This window comes from Ammospiza caudacuta, chromosome 9 (genome assembly GCF_027887145.1).
Source record: "Ammospiza caudacuta isolate bAmmCau1 chromosome 9, bAmmCau1.pri, whole genome shotgun sequence".
Taxonomy (NCBI): Eukaryota; Metazoa; Chordata; class Aves; order Passeriformes; family Passerellidae; genus Ammospiza; species Ammospiza caudacuta.
In genome coordinates this window covers 18,689,971-18,710,403 of record NC_080601.1, presented here as the reverse complement: position 1 = coordinate 18,710,403, position 20,433 = coordinate 18,689,971, and the positions used below count along the sequence as shown (strand labels likewise).

The following is a 20,433-nucleotide window of genomic DNA, read 5'->3' as shown; positions in this document are numbered from 1 at the left end:
GCAGCTCACACAGCTGCAGTAGTTACTGATCAGCATTGATTTGTACAGTGGTGGTTACTTTGGCCTGGAAAGTTCTTGTGACCTCTTTCTTGTTTGAACTGCAAAATGCTTTGGTCTAAAAAGCCCACTTCTCATACAGAGACTGGTCTTTACCTCTCCTTCAGAAGTGTGCTGAAGAGACAGACATATGTCAAGTCTGAACATGCTCTCTGGCAGTGTTCAGTTCTCACTTTCCACTTCCTTTTGATTGCACCCATACCTGCTACCTATCTGTATGGCTTTTAAAAGCCTAAAAAATACACCTTCAAAAATTCATGTTTTCCTGATGTGAATTACTAGACTGACAGTCCAGACTGGTTTGTGGGTACTAAAATCAGCTATAGCAAGTACTTTTGCTATTTCAAATGCATTTTAGCTTAAGTAATGGTGTCCTCACTCACCACTTGCTCATTGAGGGCTCTTGTTTGTCCTGTGTTTTGGGAGGAGGCACCTAAATTTGATGTGAACTGTAATGGAAGCAACTGGGTTGTGTCACTGCTGCTGAAGGAAGTGAAGAATGCACCTGCTGTTGAAAGAAAGCTGACTAACTGTGCTGGGCATACAGTGGTGTGAGAGTCTCTCTCACTCTTCTTCTTAGGGCAGGCCATGGAGATTGGTAGCGCAGCCTTGAACATCTTAGTGGAGTGTTGGGATGGACATCTGACTCCCCCAGAGGTGGCATCATTGGCAGACAGAGCTTCACGGGCCAGAGACTCCAACATGGTGCGGGCAGCTGCTGAACTGGCACTCAGCTGCCTGCCTCATGCCCATGCCCTGAACCCAAACGAGATCCAGAGGGCTCTGGTGCAGTGTAAGGAACAGGTGAGCATCATATGGTAGCTGCTAGTGGAGGCTGATTTCTAGTATCAAGGATGTGCTGCTGTTACCTGTGGGGCTGGCTCCTTGCCCAGCCTTAATCCCAGTTCTCTGGACTTCTAATGTTTCATGAATAACACTGGTTATTCTGCTGCATAGCATCTGGCTGGTCCCCATAGTATTAGTCATTTTAGAGTGCCTTGTACTTCTCCCCTCTTGTAGTTTTTCCTTCTTGTGTTTCTCATTTTACATTCTTAACTTCTTTTGTTTCACTGCTCGCAGGACAACCTGATGCTGGAAAAGGCCTGCATGGCAGTAGAAGAGGCAGCTAAAGGAGGTGGTGTGTACCCAGAAGTCCTGTTTGAAGTAGCTCATCAGTGGTACTGGCTTTATGAACAGACTGTTGGTGGGACCCCAGCCCAGAGAGAAGGTGCCACCGGCTGCAGTGCCGGTGGCGCGCGGGCTGCGTCGGAAGCAGCGCGTGGCCTGGCAGACAGCCGGGTGACCTCAGAGCCGACCACGGTGACGGTGGCAGCTGCAGTAACTGCAGCAGCAACTGTCATGCCAGTGATCTCTGTGGGGTCAACCATGTACCAGCAGCACACGGTGGCAGGGCCAGCAATGGCACATACACACACGCAGGGTCTCCACCCTTACACCACCCTCCAGACTCACATCCCCTGTAACCCCCAGTATATCGGACACACCATCCAGCACATGCCGCGCCCAGCAGTCTTCCCGGTCCCTGGCTCGGCGTATCCACAGGTGAGTTTTGTGCCTCGTTCATTTACTGTGACCTTGTGGGGCTGCTTCTGGGGGACTATGTTGGAGTGGGAGAGCATGGGGCTCAAACCTGTCATGGCTTGAGATCAGGTCTCTCTTTCTACTCTCACTTGCCAGTTGGTGACACTTTGGCCCTCCAGCTCAGCATTTGCACAGTAAGGAGCCTTTTGTGGCTGTGTTTCAAGTCTCAAGAGAATATAAAATATAATACATCAGTAGTTCTTAATTTCTGTTGCTCCGTAGTTTCTCAGAAGGCACTGGACAGAAAGCTTGTTTTCTTGAGAGCTTGCAGGCTAAATAGAGACTATGCTGGGAAAGCCAAATGAAAGTTATTTTAACCTTTGCCTATTTTTGAAGGTCTTGGAGTGGTTTTCTGCAAAATGATTAGGTTTTTAAAAGGAGGAGGAGCAAGCAGATGTAATGCTCATGCGGTGCAAGTTTCCTCCTTTGCTTCCTTCAGACTGGACTTTTCAAGCTCTGGGGCTTGTGTGGGGACATGATGTTTTGATTACTTCTAAGTGGTCAGGTGAAGCAGACACGACTTTTCTGTACCTTGTGTTGCAGGGTGTCCACCCAGCATTCATAGGGGCGCAGTACCCTTACTCAGTGACTGCACCGTCCCTGGCAGCTACAGCAGTGTCCTTCCCTGGCGTGCCCGTCCCCTCCATGACGCAGATCGCCGTGCATCCCTACCACAGTGAGACGGGACTGTCGCTGTCTTCCAATGTAGCGCGTAAGTTACACCTCTGGGCTGGGCAGCACACGTTTCTTTGCTGTCTCTTTACTCTTCACCAGTGAGGGCCTGTTCCTCATTGATTACAAGTGGCTCGAGGGTTCTTGCACTGGAAGGTTCTGGCCAAATGAATGCCATTTTAATGGTGTGCCTGCTCAGGGGTATTGGGATTCCCAAGGGGGCCTGATGCAGCTAGCAGAGAGAAACTTCTGTTTAGCTGAATTTCCAGTATGAGATTGTTTTCGCCTCAAGACTAAATCATGTTTGGAGCCCTTGTGGTCTTTCTGATTTCTAACCTGTAAAAGCTTAATTCCCGCTCTCCTTGGGCAAGGTGAGCATAGATGATCTTGAGCAAACTCATGTAATTCTGTTGGGTCAGGTGAACAGAGTAGGAAGCAGGCAGACTTCTGCTACAGAAGCACTACTAAATGTCTTTTCCTGCCTGAAAGGGTTGGAGGCAGCCAGTGCCCAAATGTGGAACTATCAGAGATCATGGATGTTTTGTCAAGAGTCATGTCAATAGCATTTGGAATGGATGCTCATGTGTTGTGCTAGGGCTTGAGTGATGGTGAAAATCCATGAAGTAGCATGTAGCACTGGGACAACAGATGTTGACTGGATTGTGGACATGCTGTCATTGCCATGGAGTTCTGCACCAGTGGGTCGTGCTTGACCCCAATCTCTACTAATCCATCATTGCAGAGGCTGTAATATTTCTCTACTTTCAGTGTGTTGCAACTCACCACGTGCTGGAAGACTGGTGTGTGAAAAATACTGAAAAGTTGTGTTGATCTCCTTCATATTCAGAGTATAAGTAGAATAGTTTTAGTTATTTTTTTATCCTGTATTTTGATGCTAAAAAGCTACCACAAAAGCAAATAAAACAGTCTTGAAGGCCTTAGGATCTGATAGCTGCCAGCCTTAGTCACAATCTGATGCCATGACTTTTCATTGTGAGAAACCATTTCTGTTCTCCTCCAAAGAGCTATGAATCTTCCAGAAGTGCTAATTCATCCTAGAACACTTAAAATACCAAAAGGAGAAAACAACCCCATCCTTTCCAGTTGCCATTTTTTATGGCTTCCATAAACTTATTTTCAGTCCTTACAATACTGTTTCACTGTTCCTCAAGTGGTGAGGATCATGTGGTGAGGCCTGAGCTCTGGCAATAATTTACCTCATTCTTATGAGTTATTCTCCTTGGCCAGACTTCAAACACAGTATGAATTTTGCCCTGCTTTGTGCATTGTTTGGCACCCTGTGTCTCCTTGGTTGAGGAGGTTAGACAGGTCTTTCCTGGGAGACACATTGTTCTCAGGTGTTTAACTGTTCACTAGCAAACATGGAGGGGGAAATTAAAAGGAACTTACAGCATTGCTCAAGCTGGCGTAGTAGCATCACAGAGAAACTGTGAAATAAGGGTAGCAGTTTGCACACACCTAATGGCATCTGTGCTCTGGAGCTCTCAAGCAAACCTTGCTTTTTACTCTTTGTACCTTTCTTGAGAGGGACAGGTAAATTTGAGTCTTGTAAGAGTGCAGCTTAGTGACTCAGTGTTTACTGCTGTCCGTACAAGTTTGGGTGGTACAATGCAATGGGTTTGCATTTGAAACCTGTCATTTCCCTTGAGTTTGCTTATACTAGTTAAGTGTCTGAAGGTGACAACTTCTCAAGTCTCCCTGCTGTTTTTACTGTTGGTACATGCTGCCAGTGTGTGCAGTGACTGTTCCTTCCAGGGATGATTGGAGGTCAGCCTGCAGTAACAGCCTTCCTGAACGGAGTGACAGCTGTCGTACAGCCCAAGTGGAAGAACCTTGCATTGTTGGACTTGATCTTTGAGTGACTTAATTCTGTTCCTGCTCAGTAATTTTCCTAGCAGTTTCTCATCAGGTGTAGACATACACATGATTGTTTCCTTGGACAAGAAGTCAGAACCAAATATTTTATTTAATCATAGCAAATGCATTCAAATCAACATACACATTTACAAGTAAAACATGGATTTTGTGCATGTTCACGAGATACTGCAGAAGAAATGGACACACATGTTACTGACACTGTCAGGCCCACCTTGCAAACAGAATAGGGCTATTCCTGGCCCACTGTATTTCAGTTGTAAGCCTGTGGGTTTTGGTTGCTTTATTGTTCTGATTAGGGGAATATAACCCTACACTGGCAGGGGGCAGTCAGGTGAAGGAGATGATGTCCCAAGTAAACCTTCTTTTAGGCTGCTGCTGGGTCCTAATGCTGCTGTTTTGCTCTCTTCAGTAGGCAGTGTCCATGCAGGATCAACGTTCCCAGCGATTCAGGGTGCTTCCTTGACAACTCTGTCCTCACAGCCCAACTCCCTCGTTACGGGGGGATTTCCTGCCGAGGATGAGCAGCACAGTCAGCCTGTGAGCCCCCAGGGCCTGCACTACCTCCACTCTGCATACCGAGTTGGTAAGGATGGCCAAGTGGGTTTCTGGAGTCCCCTTGAGAGGGATTCAGGGCAAGGCTACAGGTTTTCACTGTCAATTTGGCAATTGGCTACTGCACCTGTTGGGGGTGAATGCACCTGAGGGACATAGGAAAAGCAAGTTGATGATCAGATGTGGAGTCTAAAAATGAAGGCAAAGCACTGTAAGACTGAACAATTGCTTTTCAGGACCATCAGAGCAGAAAAGAGAGCTAAGTGGGTTAAAGCTGGGAAGTGTCTTGCCTTTCAGCAGATGTAGAAAGTAGCCTGCGTAGGCCTCCAAGGATGTGACTGTGCAAGTTGTGACTATATGATAAAATAATATTTGGCTCCTTCTGCTCATGGATGGAGAGGGCACACCTCTAGTTTAATACCAGCTGAGTCTTCAGATGCACAGCGGAAGTGCCCTGTGCCTCTCCAGTTATTTGTTGAAGATAGATGCAGGAGGAACTTATATGTAGTGAAGAGTGGGTATGTAATGAGCATTCCTTTCCCAGTCACATGGTTATGAGAAAATGAGAGAGTCTGCCTGAATTGCCATTGGTACAAGGATAGCAGTCTTAAGGTTTGGGATGAAGCTTAGATTGCAGTAAGCTACTCTACTAGTAAGTAGTAAGCTACTTGTATGTATTCATGGTTCAACCCAGTGGATGCTTGATGTAGGATAAAGAATCCTCTAAAAATAAGCAAAGGAAGAGAAACAGCAGGAAAATGGAAGGAAAGCTTGACTTTTTTGTTGAAAGCCAGAATAGAGAGTACTTGTTAGCTGGAAAGGTGTGCAGGTGTCTTTTAAAATATCAGTGGTACATGGCATGCCATGAAAGGTGTTTAATAACCTGAAAAAGAGAGAGGCACAGGCAGGGAAGATGGTCTGGAAGATCAGAACGTGGCACATGTTGGTATTTGAATACTGTTGAAATGGGTAGATTTGTCCAAAGAACTGTAATGGCATAAGTGAAATGTTTGCAAATTGGCAATATTGCAGCTCAGTGGTGGCCTGGTGTCTTTGCTGCAGAGCAGGTTGGTTTGGGTAGCTTCTCTGTTGCAAAATTTAGGTCAAAAGCTTTGCTTTCAGGACATCTCTTGTAGTGCAGCCTTTGGGACTCTCTGCTTGACGCTGCTGTGGGTGCTTGAGTGCCTCTTTGCAGCTCTGGTGAGGGGTGATGGCTGTGCAGGTTTCCCAGCTTGGAGCAGCAGATCCAGATGTTTTTGCAGATAGTTCCTGTGCTGGCAGGCTCCAAGGTTGCCCTTTTGTTTCTGTCTGGACTCTGCAGCTGTGGAATTTTCTGTTGGTGAGGGGCAGGCCAGTCAGGTTGTGCTGCAGTGAGTGAAATGCTAGACCCAGCCTTACTGGGCAGAAGTGCTGCTTGACTGTGGCTGCCCTTTCTCACAGGGATGCTGGCTCTGGAGATGCTTGGCCGAAGAGCTCACAATGACCATCCCAACAACTTCTCCCGCAGCCCGCCCTACACTGAGGATGTGAAATGGCTCCTTGGGTTAGCTGCAAAGTTAGGTAAGGCTCAGAGCAGTACTTAACAGAAATCCACTTGCTGGGATTTGGGCCATGGTGGGAACGAGCTCTTTGAGTGAAGCTTCAAAGATTGGGCAAGCCTGGTATCAGTGCCATTCCTGAGAGAAGATCCCTACTGATCTTTCGTCCTCTCATTTGTCCCATTTTTGGGTTCTGTAGGCATGCTGTTGCATTTTGAGTCACTGGATGAAGTACATGAGATTGGACAGGGTTCAGAGCTTGTATCTCTTCCATTCTATAATATTGATTCTTTCTTTTACATTTGCACTGTATTGTAGGTATTCCTCTTATGTATATTTATACCTTCTGTGAAGACTTTTTATAGCAATAGGTGCTCATAACACCTATTTTTGGGAGGGTTGCTTGTTTTTACTTCCATTTTGCTCTTGTATTTTTTTTGTCAGCTCACTTTCTAAATTCTTTCATAAGCAGTAAGCTAAAAAAATCTTTACAAACAGCCTGTTTAGTGGCACAGCTTCTGCTGCTCCTGCTGGCAGAGCTCTACCATAGGAAGTGGTGAGGAAACTTGACTTATGTCTACAGCCTTCTTAAAGCCTGAGTGCTGAGGCATCTATGTGCTTCCTTGATGGGCAGTCAGGAAACAATGGAGAAGGTAGTGTGTTATCCTTGTCTTTCTAGTAACCTTGCCACATTAATCCACAAGGATTAGTTTCCTTTCATATCTCCTTTAAAGAAAGGTGAATTTGGGAACACCAGTAACTGAGGTGGTACCTGGTCTCTCCTCAGACCTGATGGGTATAGCAGAATCTTCTCTGTCCCATGAGTTTGCTAGACTGTCTCCCCCAAGCCTGCTGGAGGATGCAGTACTGTGAGAAGAAGGTGCTCCAGGTCCTTGCTGTGAAGTGTGGTTTCTTGTGTCTCTGTTACTTTACCACTGTTGTTCTGACTTCCTCCTGTGCAGGTGTAAACTACGTGCATCAGTTTTGCGTTGGTGCTGCCAAGGGGGTGCTGAGCCCTTTTGTGCTCCAGGAGATCATCATGGAAGCTCTACAGAGGCTCAACCCTGCCCATGTGCACAACCACCTGCGCACCCCAGCCTTCCACCAGCTGGTGCAGAGGTGCCAGCAGGCCTATATGCAGGTAAAGTGTGGCTTATCTTCCTGCCTGTCAGAGCTGCCAGGCCATTGCCTGCCTTGGAGGTGCTGCCTGTGTGTGCATGTGCAGAGGGGAAGGGGCCTTGGGCACTGGGAGCTGAAGGTCCATTCCTGATGCATCCTTCTCCCTCAGCAGGGACTGGAATAGGCATCACCTGCCTATATGGGGCTGCATGCAAAGGATCTCACTGTACTGCTTCTGCCAAGGCCTTCCACCTCCTGTGCTTTTCCATGAAGGCTGGGGTGGTTGTGTTCTTCCTCACTCTGAATGCTATCTGTACCTTTTAACTTCTGAACTTTCTTTGTTTTCAAGCCTCGTGTCCACCCCTGTCCGTAGCCCATCCTTTTTACTTTCTTGTTAGCAGTAGCCTATTTTCCCCTTCTCATGAAGCCTTGGCGTGGCTGTCTGGTGTTGGTGCCAGTGCTCACACCAACAATGGAGATTGCTTGGTCAGCTACCAGCACAGATATCCCTCCCAGGCTTTGTTGAAACCAGTGTTTCAGTGAGCCAGCTGGAATACCAAAGCTGCCTGTTTTTTAAAGCAGTGCAGTCAGGACACATCACATATACCTTCTTCTTGAATAAATGACCAAAGGGTGATTCTGTAGCCATATTGTCCAGGTTGGATTAGCTGTTCTGTCATCCTAGATGGTACTTTTGAGACATGACGGCTTCTTCATTTGGCCTTGAAAGCTAAGCCTGCTGGTTTTGGGCCTTGTTTGAGAAGCTGATAGAAGTGACAATGTTAAGCCTAGAGATATTTTGTAGCAATTTAGTGTAAACTTAACTCAGCCCATGTCCCTTAGCAAAGGAGATGGGCAGTGCCCAGGCTGGGTGTAACCTGCAGAATGAAAGGTTGTAAGGGTTGGATGCTGGTGGGGTAGAGTATTACCTGGGCCTTTAGTGCTGTACTGTGGCTCAATACAGTGCTCATGACATAGAGGACACTTGCTGATGCTGCATTTTGGTGCTCTGAGGGAGCACTGCCCTTGGGTGTGCTGGGGTGTAGGATACAGCAGTGTTGCCTTTGAGGTACTCTTCTCTGTCAGAGCTGCCGGTCTTGGACCACTGGTGGGTAACAGGAGCATGTGACCTGTTGCTCTGGGAGCTCAGTCTTGTGAGTTCACCAGCAGGGGGGCAGTGAGCAAATTCCTTAAGGCTCTTTCCCTTTTCCCATGCAGTACATCCATCATCGGCTGATCCATCTCACCCCAGCTGACTACGATGACTTTGTGAATGCCATCCGCAGCGCCAGAAGCGCCTTCTGCCTGACTCCCATGGGCATGATGCAGTTTAATGATATTCTCCAGAACCTAAAGCGCAGCAAGCAGACAAAGGAGCTGTGGCAAAGGGTCTCTCTGGAAATGACCACCTTCTCACCATGACATCAGGTGGAGCTCCACGGACACACAACCCTTTGCTCAACATAGTTGTAGTTCCATTTACACCATCCTTCCTTCTGGTGTCTTTTTTATTTTAGTTTTAACTTGTTGGAAACCACTGATCTGATGTATTTATACCATGACATTCCTCTCCAGCACTGCTGCGTGTGGCGCTCTGCTTTGCTCGCTCTTCCTCCTCCTTCTCAGGGGGCTGCAGGCTTGAGAAGCATCAGGAAATGAGAAGGAAGTTGAGCTGGCTGCCCTGTGGTGTAGTCACTGCTTTTCTCCCTGAGCCCCGGAGGCTGTCCTGCGAGCAGTTTGCAGTGTGATTGCGCACATGTTAGAGGGGTTGGGGATTCTGTCTGAAATATTTATTTTAGCATTTATAAATATGTAAACTTTTTTTTTTTTTTTTTTTGTATGGGCTTCTCTTACTCCACACACCATCTCCTTTTGGAGAGTGGCTGGAACTGCTGTGCACAGCAAGTGCTTCCTCCATCCCTTTCAGCAACTCCTGGTGAGAGAAGCTGAGACTGGAGTAGCAGGGCCAGGGCCACCTCTGCAGCTTTCTGCTGCAGCTGAGGACAGAGGCTGGAGCTCGGGCAGTGAGTCCTTGACTGCATTGAGCTGCCTGGAGAGTGCCAGAAGTGCTTGAGCTCTTTCTCAGGAGCGTCCCTCACTGGGCACTGCTGGCTCATAGAATGTTTTGATCCTGGTTGTTCCAAGTTGTACAATCCTGTTTCTTTTGGCTGGGGTATTACTCTCCTGTAATCACTTTCTTATCCCTCGTCTCTTCTCGTTTCCTGATTAAACACTTGTTTTCTTAGACTGACTCTCTCTTCTCTCTGCTATGATGTTGGCAGTCTGAAGGAGCTTGCCAGCTGTGTGTCAGTGGGAGCTCCTGTGAGCCCTGGTAGGTGGCTGCTGTGCTCTGGGGAGCAGCAGTCCAGCACAAGTTGGGGCCCAAAGGTTTCTTGCCTGGTACTGCTCTGACAATGACCTGCCTCTGCAGAGGCTGAGCTACATGTTTGATGGGTGCTGGGAGAGTTGGTGCTAAGTCTGGGATGTTCTTCCTACAGTTCTGTCAGTCACTGGCTTCCTTTTCTAGCCTTGATACTGTGTGATAATGCAGAGCCTTGTATTTCCCAAGTATTGTGTAGAACACCAGCTGCTCTCATGTATTGGTGGTATGAGAGGTATGTGGTGGACTGTGAAAGGTATCTGGTAGGGATGGCATTGCAGAAAATTAAGTTTAGATAGCTTAAGTGTATAAACACATACCTTTCAGGGCTTTTAAAAGTGGAAGTTAAATGACTTACGGATGTTAAGAATCCCATTTCTCAGTAGTAATGTATTTTGCTTCTTACTTGGGTTTAGCCAATGAGTTTTAATTTCTGCAAGTTAGAAATATGTACCTGTATGATATTTTCAATGATACTCTTAAAGAATAAAGTAAATCATAGGCACAGGGCAAAAGAGATGAACAGGCTCTTTTGGTTTGGCTTTGTGTACTGCACAGGCCAGGGAGTATGGCTTAGGTTTCTCTACTTCTGATTGTGCAACAGTAACTATTTAAAGATCTCCTTATAGCTCCTTGTGTTCCTCCATAAGGTATTTAGTTAAATGCTAACTAGAAATGCAGATGGTGATAATAATGGGTTAGCTTTTTAAACTGAAGTCTCTTGATTATGAGCCGCCTGTTATTTTGCAAAACTTCTGGATCTGACTGGAGAGCGCAGCCTGATGATGTGTGGAAGGTTTGGGTTCCTAGAACACTTTCTGTGCTCTGGTTCTTGCATGTTCAGAACTGTGAAAGGAGCATAGAGAAAAATGAGTTGTCTAATAAGGTCTGATATTTTCTAATGCTATAGGGGAAAATTGTGGAAGAGAAGGGAGCATGTTTTAGAAAGAAAGAAGCAGAAGGGAAATGGGTGAAAGAGCTGAATATTAAGTATCAGGAGCAGAAGTGATCTGTAGCATTAAGAATTTGGATTGAACAGGGAAATGAAATGTCAGAGCCTCATCTGTGACGTTGATTGGAAAAATACACTTGACCCTGAGCAGGTGAGTTTTCAGACCACTGTGTCTGGTAATATATTGTTGTTCCTGAGCCAAATCCCATGAAATATATCTGAGCAAGGACAGAAGAAAGTGAGGAAAGAGATGATGATGTTTTTTACTGCCATGTGGCTGTGAGGTTATTCAGATATTTTTCCTTCATAAGAGATGGGATGAGTCCTGTTGGCCCCAGAAGCATTCATTTCCTGTTAAAAAAAACCCCCAATTATTACCCACTGCAGTCTTGTTAGTCACTATTCCAGGAGAGGGCAAAATATGTAGGCTTAGAAATTCTGAAAAGACATTTCAGCAGAAGACCTGTAAAAGAGGTTGTAGGCAACTTAAATTTCCTTTGACTTTTAACACATGTGTTTTTTCACTTGGAGTAAATGTTCTCCAGGACTTTGCCAGCAGCACATGAAGTGTCTCCATCTCTGGACATGTTCATCTATTACCATCTTTCTTGCCTGTGAAAATTTTCTTTTGGAGGCATTTTCCAGGAATATGCATTAACAGAACAGTGTTTGCCTTTGAACTTCAGTGTCTTTACAGCCCATGAACAAGGTGAGTTTGAGCTGTCCTGTAATGAAATGACATGCCTGGCAGCATGTTGTGGCTGTAATTAGCTGAAAAGTCCCCCTGTCTAGTTTTTCTTTACAGTCCTTACAATTTATTTGGGATTTTTATTTTGGTTTTTGGAGAGTCTATTCAGAACTAGCCTTCTGGAGAGTTGTTGAAACTAGTTTTAGTTTTTTTTTTGCTTGGGTTTGGTTTTTATCAAGCCTGGAACTGTGGTATTTTGGAGCAGAATACAGTTTTTACTTCCCCAGCTTATTTAGCACCAGCTTGGCTATTGCTACACAGTGCTGGTGCTCTGTGGAACCTTGGAAACCTCAGTCAGTGGAAATGGGGTAAGCATTGAAGTACCCGTGAAGTTCTTCACCACCTCTTGGTCAAAGTTGTCAGCTCTAACAACATGGCATAAATTTAGAACAGTTTTCTATAAGAGGCAGAAAAGTTGTAGTTTTCTTACCTAGATATTAAGAGACGGGCAGGATATAAAAATGATTTTTTCAGGATGTAACTGGGAAGAGAATGTGCCAAAAGAGATGTATGTTCTCACAATGGTCTGCTACCACTGACTTTTTTTTTTTTAATGAGATGCAGAAAGTAAAAGGTTGTGCCATCAGGACTTCTCAGCGTCTGCTCACCATGACTGTTGCAGGAGTTCTCTCTGAAACCCTTTTAAGCCATAGACCGAATGGCTCTCAACTACAGTTTTTTAAAATACTTTGTGTTTTCTCTTTCTGTGCCTGAATTTAAGTGCCATTGACATGATTATGGTGAAGGCAGGATCTTCTGGTTGGTGTTTTTTTTTTTAAACTGCCTTCCCCTCACTATCTTCTTGCCCTGAGAATTATTCACATGTGGCTTTTGAACTCATTCCTGCTTTCTGTTTCCATTTTAAGGGTATCTGCACTTGGGGCAGGGTGGTGGAGGCACTTCTTCCAAAATAGCAATAATTTGTGGAAGCTGGAAGTGCAGCTGGGGCTGTTCTGGGTGAGGGTTTTTATTTGAGGTGAGGATTTGTGAGTGCTTTCCCTGAGGGCACCAAGCAGATGAACTGTGTGTGCTGTCAGGAGCTGCCATTACTGAGTAGTGTTTCAGCTTCTTGTAAAGACTGATTGTGCTCTCTAAACAAGTGACTTTTTATGCTGAGGGCATTGTCTGCTCCCAGTTACAGTATTCGTAACAACTCAGTGCTGCCCAGTATACACTGCACAGTTCCTTTTTTGCCATGAAGGAGTTGTGAGTTTTAAGGGGAAAATGGTGGAAATGCATTAAATTCAGTACATATCTGTATAAGTATATAGCATGCATTGTAAACAGGGACTGGGTCCTTGACATTTCCTTCCATGTCCTACTTGCATTGCCTCATTTAAGTCAGCCAAGAACTTTTTCTCTAAGCCCTGAAAAGCACCTTTTGCAGTGACCTGGGGGGTTATGGCCCAGCCTGATTTATGGTCCTGTCACTGTACGTGACATAAGCACGAGCTGGATTCTGATTGCTGCGATGTGTCACCACTATGGACCTGCTGGTTGTGGGGAGATGTGAGAGCTGACAAAGCTATGGAGATGAGAAAGGTGAGAAACCAAGTCTTGGAAGGAAGCCACTTTTTAAAGCTAATAATAGATTCTTTATTTCTACATAGAATAGTGGAGATGAGTGTCAGGAATACTTTTTGTAGCAAAACAGCCTGCTAAGTGTTTCAGAGGTGAATATTACTTGGTTTGTTGTGGTTTTTAACCCCTACAAGCCTTTAAGAAAAAAGAACAAACAAACTGATAAATGGAGAGAAGGTACCAGTGTTCCATCTATGTTCTGCTGTGTGATGGGGGATGGGATTCCTGGACTGAGGCAGCCTGAAAACACGTGTATGTGTTGGCTGCTACTGTGGTGGTGTCTTGTGTGCACCATGTCAGCTAGGAGTCCCTCAGGATGCAGCATTGTTTGATTCATTTGGCCCATTCAGACCTGTTTATCATTACTTTTCTGACCATATTACTACTGATACAGCAAAATGATCAGCAAGGAATCAAAGGATTTTCTTTCCAACTGCATGCAAGAGCTGAAAAACATCAGGAAGAGGTTGATCAAGTGGCTTTTTAGATTCCTGTGTGCCATTCTGACTTCCAGGAGTTGCAGGATTCTGTCAGGAATATTTGTCTTTGCAGTGCTGTCATCCAATGAAAATTGCAATTTTCAGTGATCAGCTTTTTGTGTAGCATTGATACATGCTGCCACCTACACAGAAATTCTCCAGTTCCATTACAAGATCTTCACCCTATAACTGAGATTCATACCAGGGCTCCCTGAATGTTGTGCTGACTAGAAAGAGACAGCAGACAACTTTTAAGTATCTTCCTGATTGAATTCCTGAGGTGGTTTGCAAGCACAAGCTCCAAAGAGTGTCCTGTTGTTGTTTTGCCAGTTCTCACCTCCCATGCAATTGGCTATAAGAATTACATGGCTTTCTGCTTCCTGGGCCAAATTACTCCTTTTTAAATGGGAGTTGCATCAGACTAAAGTTTTTTAATACATTACCAAGAAAGCCCTTAAGGTCCTGTCTTGTGCTTATTATTTTCCTTTGCCTTAGAAGTGAACTGGTTACCGTGAGTGAGGCAAGAAGGTGAGGTTTGTTTCTACTATGGAAGGGTGAGGATCTGGAATGTTTTAGTGGGTCAGTATCTAGTACCCAGTGTCTCTCACTAAAAGAGGGGGTTTGTTGGCTTTTTGGTATCACAGAGCTTCTGCTATTATACATGCTTCTCTTAGAGGCAGTGTTTGATTCCACAGCTTTGAAGTGATGACTGGAAGGCAGGTAGCTCCTGCACCCATGTGCTGTCAGAGAAAGGCAGCAGATTGGAAAACAGCTCTTCATCAGGTAAGAATGTCCTGTATTTGGAGCTGACCACAGCAGGGGCTTTGTCTGCCATTAGCATAAGCAGTAAGAACTAGTGCAGTACAGAAATTAAGCAACCAGGGGAGGAAAGAAACAGGTAATGAGACTCCACAGTTGCCATTTGCTGCCTTGAGTGACAGTCTATTACCAGTAAAGTAACACTGACTTACTGAGTCCCTCCCAACATTTATTCCTCAGACCACATTTATTTTTACTGGGCCTCTCCTCAAAGAGGTACCATACTCTGAGGTAAAGCATGAAGTGATTGGGTGACAACCTGTAATGAATTAAGAGCAGGAAAACGTTTAAGGGAGCAGCACAATCACTGGTCCTGGGATCCTCCAGCTCCTGTGGCAGCATGTGAAAATGCCTTGCTGCTGTCAGGGTTATTTGTGAAGTGTCTGGTGCAGGGAGAGCTGTAGGACTGTTTTACAATGCTCTCACAAGCTTGACTATTCAAACAATGTTTTCCTTCCAGTTTTTACTGTGAGGGCTGCTGTGCCAGGCACACCTGGACAGGAGCTACAGAGCCAAGCTCTGCTGTGGCAGGCACAGCAGCTGGAAACAACTGCAGTAGCCAGGAATGGCCCCAAAGTCACCACTACACAAAGCAGTAAGAATGAGTCTCAAACTCCAGCCTGGCTGCAAGTAGCACACTGCTTCTACCTTGTTTCAAATTAAGTTAAACACCACTGTTGCCCTTCTAAATATCAGGCCTAAGGCCTGGAGCAGGATTTCCAGTTTTTCTTACCCTTGTAGCAGCTTAGGGTCCGTGATACCACTCCAAATCATCACAAAGAAGAAAAATAAGTAGTACATTTATTGAATCTCCACTTACTACTACTTCTAGCCTTTATTGAGACATGTGCTCAGCTTCGAGAGCCAAGAATTTCTTCATTATCATTCAATGTGAATGATGCTATACATGAATCAAGTGCAGGAAGTTGGGCTTTTCTCTCTAACAGGAATGAGAGAGGGGTTTCTAGTCTTTCCATCCGTTTTTTGGCTGCACAAAGTAACCCTTTCCAAGGGCGCATGAAATAAAATACTATATTGCATACTATATACATTTACATACAACGGTAAATGCACCATTCATTCAGAAATACACAATACCTAAGGCTCAATGGAAAAGGTCAGTTGAAGCAACTTCCCTCTAGCTGAGAGAGAAGTGGCTTGTGACAATTGTGGAAGTTCCCATAACTTGTTCATGTGGATCCTGCCCCACTGCAGCACTCTCCAAGGACCACCTGTGCCTGGGAAGGAGGGCTCAAAGAAAATATGTACAACCATGATGGAGGATTTCCTCTGAGAATAATTACCCAATAACTGCAGGAGAAGGCAAAGTACCTTAGTGTACTTTGCAGAAGGAGAAGCCCCTTTTAGGCATAGGAAACCACTTCTGGTGCAAAGCTGTCCCTTTGTAGCTGAACAATACTTACTTTTAACTGTTTTTTTTCCTTTTCTCCTTGGACTGTTGGTGTGCAAGAATATTTAAACAGTGCTAGCAACTGGACTATGTGATAGGGATGCTGGAACTGTTGGAAAGGGATTTTTTTTAAGCTGATCAGACGTGGGGAACTGAATTGCCTGTTTTCAGCTGTAACGTCAGCCATATTTTACAATACCTGAGCTTTGCCTCCCCCCTGCTGCTGGGCTGCACTTACACCTCCCAAGTGCTCTATAGGGACATTTCTGCTCCTTGGTTACCTTTTGAAACGGCTCAAGTCCCTGCAGAGAAATACTCGCCACGTTGCCACATGTGGCAAACCTTTTCTCTAAGATCACAAAGCAATTCATTGACCAGAGTCAGCAGTGTATCCCACCCCAAGCCCTGCAGATAAGGGGGGACAAGGTTACCTGTCTGCCTGTGCCCGCAGGTGCACTCCCCGCCATCCCCACACAGTGGCACTGTAAGCAATGGGCACGGGCAGGAACAGGGCGTTCTTGGGCCTCGCTGTGCCAGATACACTAGGGATAAAAGCTGGGCTTCACTGCACTGGATTCCCCTTTTATTAGGCTGCTGCTCTTTTCTCAGCAGTGGGCTCACTTGTCTCCCCTCTTCAGCCTTTACTTCTGGGCTCAGAGGAGTAACACATTAACTCCAGCTCATGCCTGTTTCATAGACTGAGGAAATTAATTTAAAAATACACAAAGTGGTAACTCTGCTCTCTTCCCTGCTCTAAGTAGGGCAGGCATTTCAAATCCTTCTTATAAGTAGAAGTCGAAGTGTAGTAGCACACCATTAATACTCAAGAATGTGACTTGCACTCTATGCCCCAAGGCAGTGGCAGGGCAGCAGCCCTTTCCAAGGGTGGGGCAAGGCTCCACATGCACATTCTCTGCTCCTTTGTCCAGTTGTTTTGGCTTGACAGGAGATGGCATCATAGCACATGCTGGAGCACCACACATGCCAATGGCACTGGGGCCAGGGAGTCCCTCTCAGCTCCAGCTGGAGTTTTGCAGTTCCTCTCGGAGCCAGGTAGGAAGGGGCTGCCCCAGTCTGTTCATCAGCTTGGATAATTCAATGTTGTGCTCCCGGTAGAAGTCTCTTAGAAAGAGCCGTGACTGTGGAAAAAACAGACACATGCTCCACAGGTCATCTAGGACAGAGGGTAGGAAAATCCATGTGGGTTTGCTGGGATGTTTCTACTTCTCTTGTTGTCAAGAGATTTGAGACAGCTACTCACCAAGGAATCCATATCAGGGTATTTCCTTCCTTTACTCTTTCCTAGGCATTTAGTCTTTCCTCCATCTAGCAGCTGGCACCAAAATCCTTTTGCTTCATCAAATCTGCAAAAGACATTTATCTTTGAAAGATACAGCCACAAACCCAATTAGCAGCAGCAGCAATTAAGTAACTCCATAGTTATTTCCTATTTCAGTGCTTTACCTATTTATTTTGTGAGATTGGTTCCTTGGATTTTTTTAGCACTGGACTACTTTGACAAGAAACCTATTACAAACATGATGGTTTCAGCTGAAATTTACAAATTTCAGATGTACCATGGTTACACAATTTGTCTGTTCAGCTGGGGGGAAAGATAATAATCGGTTTTTTGGTGTATGTAAATTCTTTTAACTCTCCTCACTATAGTTGAGAATCCCCTGACTGTTTATTAAGAGTCAGGTGTTTCTTTTCTTGCTAAAACATAGGCATGAGGGAATGCTGGGAACCCTGTCTGGATCTGGCCTGGTCTGTCCCTTCAGGTGGCCAAAGGTGAGCTTGAGGTTTGAGCAGATCCCTTGAAGAAATTGGAGGCAAGCTGACAAATCCCATCTATTTCCTGACCCTGGCTGAGGGGTGCTGGCAGTACCTCTACCGTAGATACTCCATCCACCATCAGCACATGTGCTGCAGCAAGTGAAGCTTTCAAGTAACCTGACATTTCTCTGAATCTGTTCCCCCCAAGGAGCTCTGTGCCACCCATTTGAAACAGCTGTAGGGGGAGAACTGAATGAGTTGTCCTCTCTTTACTGTGAAAGGAAAGAGCAATTGTTCTGTGTCTGCATGCATGCATCCTCACCCACCATCCACAGCTGGCTGTGACAGCAGAGAAGATGTGAAAACAGTTTTCAGCTGCAAAGAACAATATTCAGCATCTTCAGTGGGCTTGCACAGTTTCCACTAAACACTGGTATGGCCACAGTACACCTTCAACAGCACTTAATCTATTCAGATTAACTGCACATGCAGTGTGGGTAAGATCACAGTCACAGCTCAGGAACACCCTGTAACTGTAGCAGTGAGGTGGTGCCTCTGCTAATGCTCCCTCAGACAGCTCTGGGCACCTGTCAAATCCACATCATCTCTAACAACAGGCTCTTTACCTCAAAACTGTGCAGTGCAGCCCTAATCTCCATCTGGGTGAAGATACGAGCAGATTGTCACACATTTTTTATCATACCTCCTCTACTTTTTGTCAAATACAGGTATAACACAAAACATAAGGAGTGCTAATAATTCCAGCACCTTTTCTGAAACACAAAGACCAGATGGAAAAAAAATATAGCTACTGCTGTGAAAAACTTCATTCTTCTCCATGACACTGTCAGAACCTTGTCCTTCCCCTCTAATTTCAGGAAACACCAAGGTGTGATTTCAGTCTCCACAAAGCATCTCATGCTATTTGAATCTGATTTTAGGGTTAGGCATAACTGTGAAACCTTGGCAGATCTTGTGATCAGAGACAAGAAGTATTCTTTTAATCATGGGCTTCCTGGCTGAGAAAGCATTCTCCCAAAAGGCAGCTATTTCCCTACCTGAGGGCCTGGGTGTAGTTGAAGAGCGGCGTAACTCCCAAGAACTTCTGGATGTTGTCCATTACAGAGGCAGGGTTGTGTCTCAGCTCCTGACCATCCACAATGAGAAGCTGAAAAGAGAGAACAGTTGCCTTAGCCTCTGCCAGCTTGTGCTGACTGATACCTGTGAGCTTCCACCATCTCCAGCTGCCCTGGCCTGTGAGTACAGGCACCCAAAATCTGTCTGTTCTAGAAGAACACAGTGGGGGATGTGGCCCATTTGTCACCAGAGATAGAGAAGTTGTGATATGGGCCACATGACAGGCTTTGCTTAATACAGTTGTCTTTGGCCAAATGCCCTGTAAGTAAGCACTAAGGCCCAGAAGCAGCATGTACAGATTGTCTCTGAAAACCCTTATTTTTTGGATGTCAGCAGCCATTGTGCTAGGTATTCTCCTGTTACATGTCTCACAGACAATGAACAACATTTGTGCTAATAAATGTCTACTCCAAAGAAAAGAATGGAGCAACAGTCACATGAACTAATGACTGACCTGCAGTAAGAACAAGGAGGTGTGTGTTTGGCTCCATCATTCCTCAAGCAATAACCTCCAGGAATAGTAAGGCAATGAGATACAAGCCTAAGAATGCTTTACCATCTCTCTTTTAGTCTTGACAGATCTGTCATGTACAGTTCAGGCTCTGCTGCTTTGGCAGAGAAAAAGAGACCAAATGGACATTATAACCCTCTGCTGGATTACAGACTGTCTTAAGAATAACCCCAGCAGCAGAAAGAACTTGAAAAAACATCCTGACAAAGTAATCACATATATATATATATATACATACCCACACAAAGATAGGTAGATAGATAATCTTAGTTTAGAAACATCTTCAGAATTTAGAGACTGAAATACTCTACGCTGTCTATTCATTTGCATTTTTGCAAATTTATACACAAAACACGAAATTCTGACATCTCTGCAGTGAACTTTCCCTTCAGCAGACAGCTAAAGGCTTCACAACATGGGAACTAACAAGATGCAGAGTCCATGACTCTCTCTGTAAAGCAACAAAACCACAGCAAGTGGCTGAAGACCTTCTGGGTCTGAAGAAGGTCCCTGGTCTGCAGACTGCCAAGATGAAAGGAAGGGAGTACTAATACTGCTGTTCTTGCTGAAATTCCCAGTACTGTGGAGTGTTCTAGGAGATCACAGTATCCTCATGCACTCATTTCCTTTTACAAATACAATAAAGTGCAAAATTGGAGTATTCAAGCCTAATTTCTTACCCACTCATAACAGGAGAAAGGAAGTAGTGGCTTTTGTTCCAAAAGACAAGAAAGAAGGTAAAATTAAAATTATGGGGGGCGCACATGCTCCTGAATCAGTTTGTTCCCCTTTCTTCTACACTAAACCTGCAGGGGGCTCCACAAGCAGCTCTCCTACCTGCCCCGAGGGATAGTAGGTCAGCCAGCGCTCCAGGTGGGTGGAATACCAGCCGGGAAACAGGCATCGGCTCTGCAGGGTGCGCAGCTCCTGCGGGGCCTGGGCTTTCGCAGAGATCACTTGGTAGAAGGTGTAATTGAGCGCCACAGGGTCGTTGTGAGCACGCTGGTGCTGAAAAACACAAGTTGGATTCAGGAGCAGGAACACGATTCCGCCTTATGCTTCTCAGTGCAGATCCCAATGACTCAGCACAGCCACCCACCAATGCCTCTGTATGTGAATGTGTCCACACCCTGCAGGGAACCTGCCTCCTCTAGGGAAGCACATCCGTGGGCTTTCTGCCTCCCCCACTGAAATATCTCT

General features: G+C 45.4%; 2 protein-coding genes across 3 annotated transcripts in view; one reads left to right on the top strand and one right to left on the bottom strand.

Moving 5' to 3' along the window:
* The window catches only part of ZSWIM8 (zinc finger SWIM-type containing 8), a 54,119-nt gene extending 43,855 nt beyond the window's left edge, over nt 1-10,264 (top strand). For both annotated transcript variants that reach the window (XM_058810379.1, XM_058810378.1), the window contains exons 20-26: nt 638-861; nt 1,138-1,620; nt 2,203-2,371; nt 4,640-4,813; nt 6,223-6,342; nt 7,283-7,461; nt 8,658-10,264. In XM_058810379.1, the coding sequence (XP_058666362.1) occupies nt 638-861; nt 1,138-1,620; nt 2,203-2,371; nt 4,640-4,813; nt 6,223-6,342; nt 7,283-7,461; nt 8,658-8,861 (1,553 nt within the window). In that variant the 3' untranslated portion in view covers nt 8,862-10,264. The remainder of the gene's footprint in view (nt 1-637; nt 862-1,137; nt 1,621-2,202; nt 2,372-4,639; nt 4,814-6,222; nt 6,343-7,282; nt 7,462-8,657) is intronic.
* A 4,321-nt stretch (nt 10,265-14,585) lies between these two features.
* NDST2 (N-deacetylase and N-sulfotransferase 2) overlaps nt 14,586-20,433 on the bottom strand; it is a 131,103-nt gene continuing 125,255 nt past the window's right edge. Inside the window, exons 14-17 of the mRNA XM_058810167.1 lie at nt 20,071-20,241; nt 18,644-18,753; nt 17,071-17,173; nt 14,586-16,948 (exon numbers count right to left, since the gene is read on the bottom strand). Of these exons, the coding sequence (XP_058666150.1) occupies nt 16,823-16,948; nt 17,071-17,173; nt 18,644-18,753; nt 20,071-20,241 (510 nt within the window). The 3' untranslated portion in view covers nt 14,586-16,822. The remainder of the gene's footprint in view (nt 16,949-17,070; nt 17,174-18,643; nt 18,754-20,070; nt 20,242-20,433) is intronic.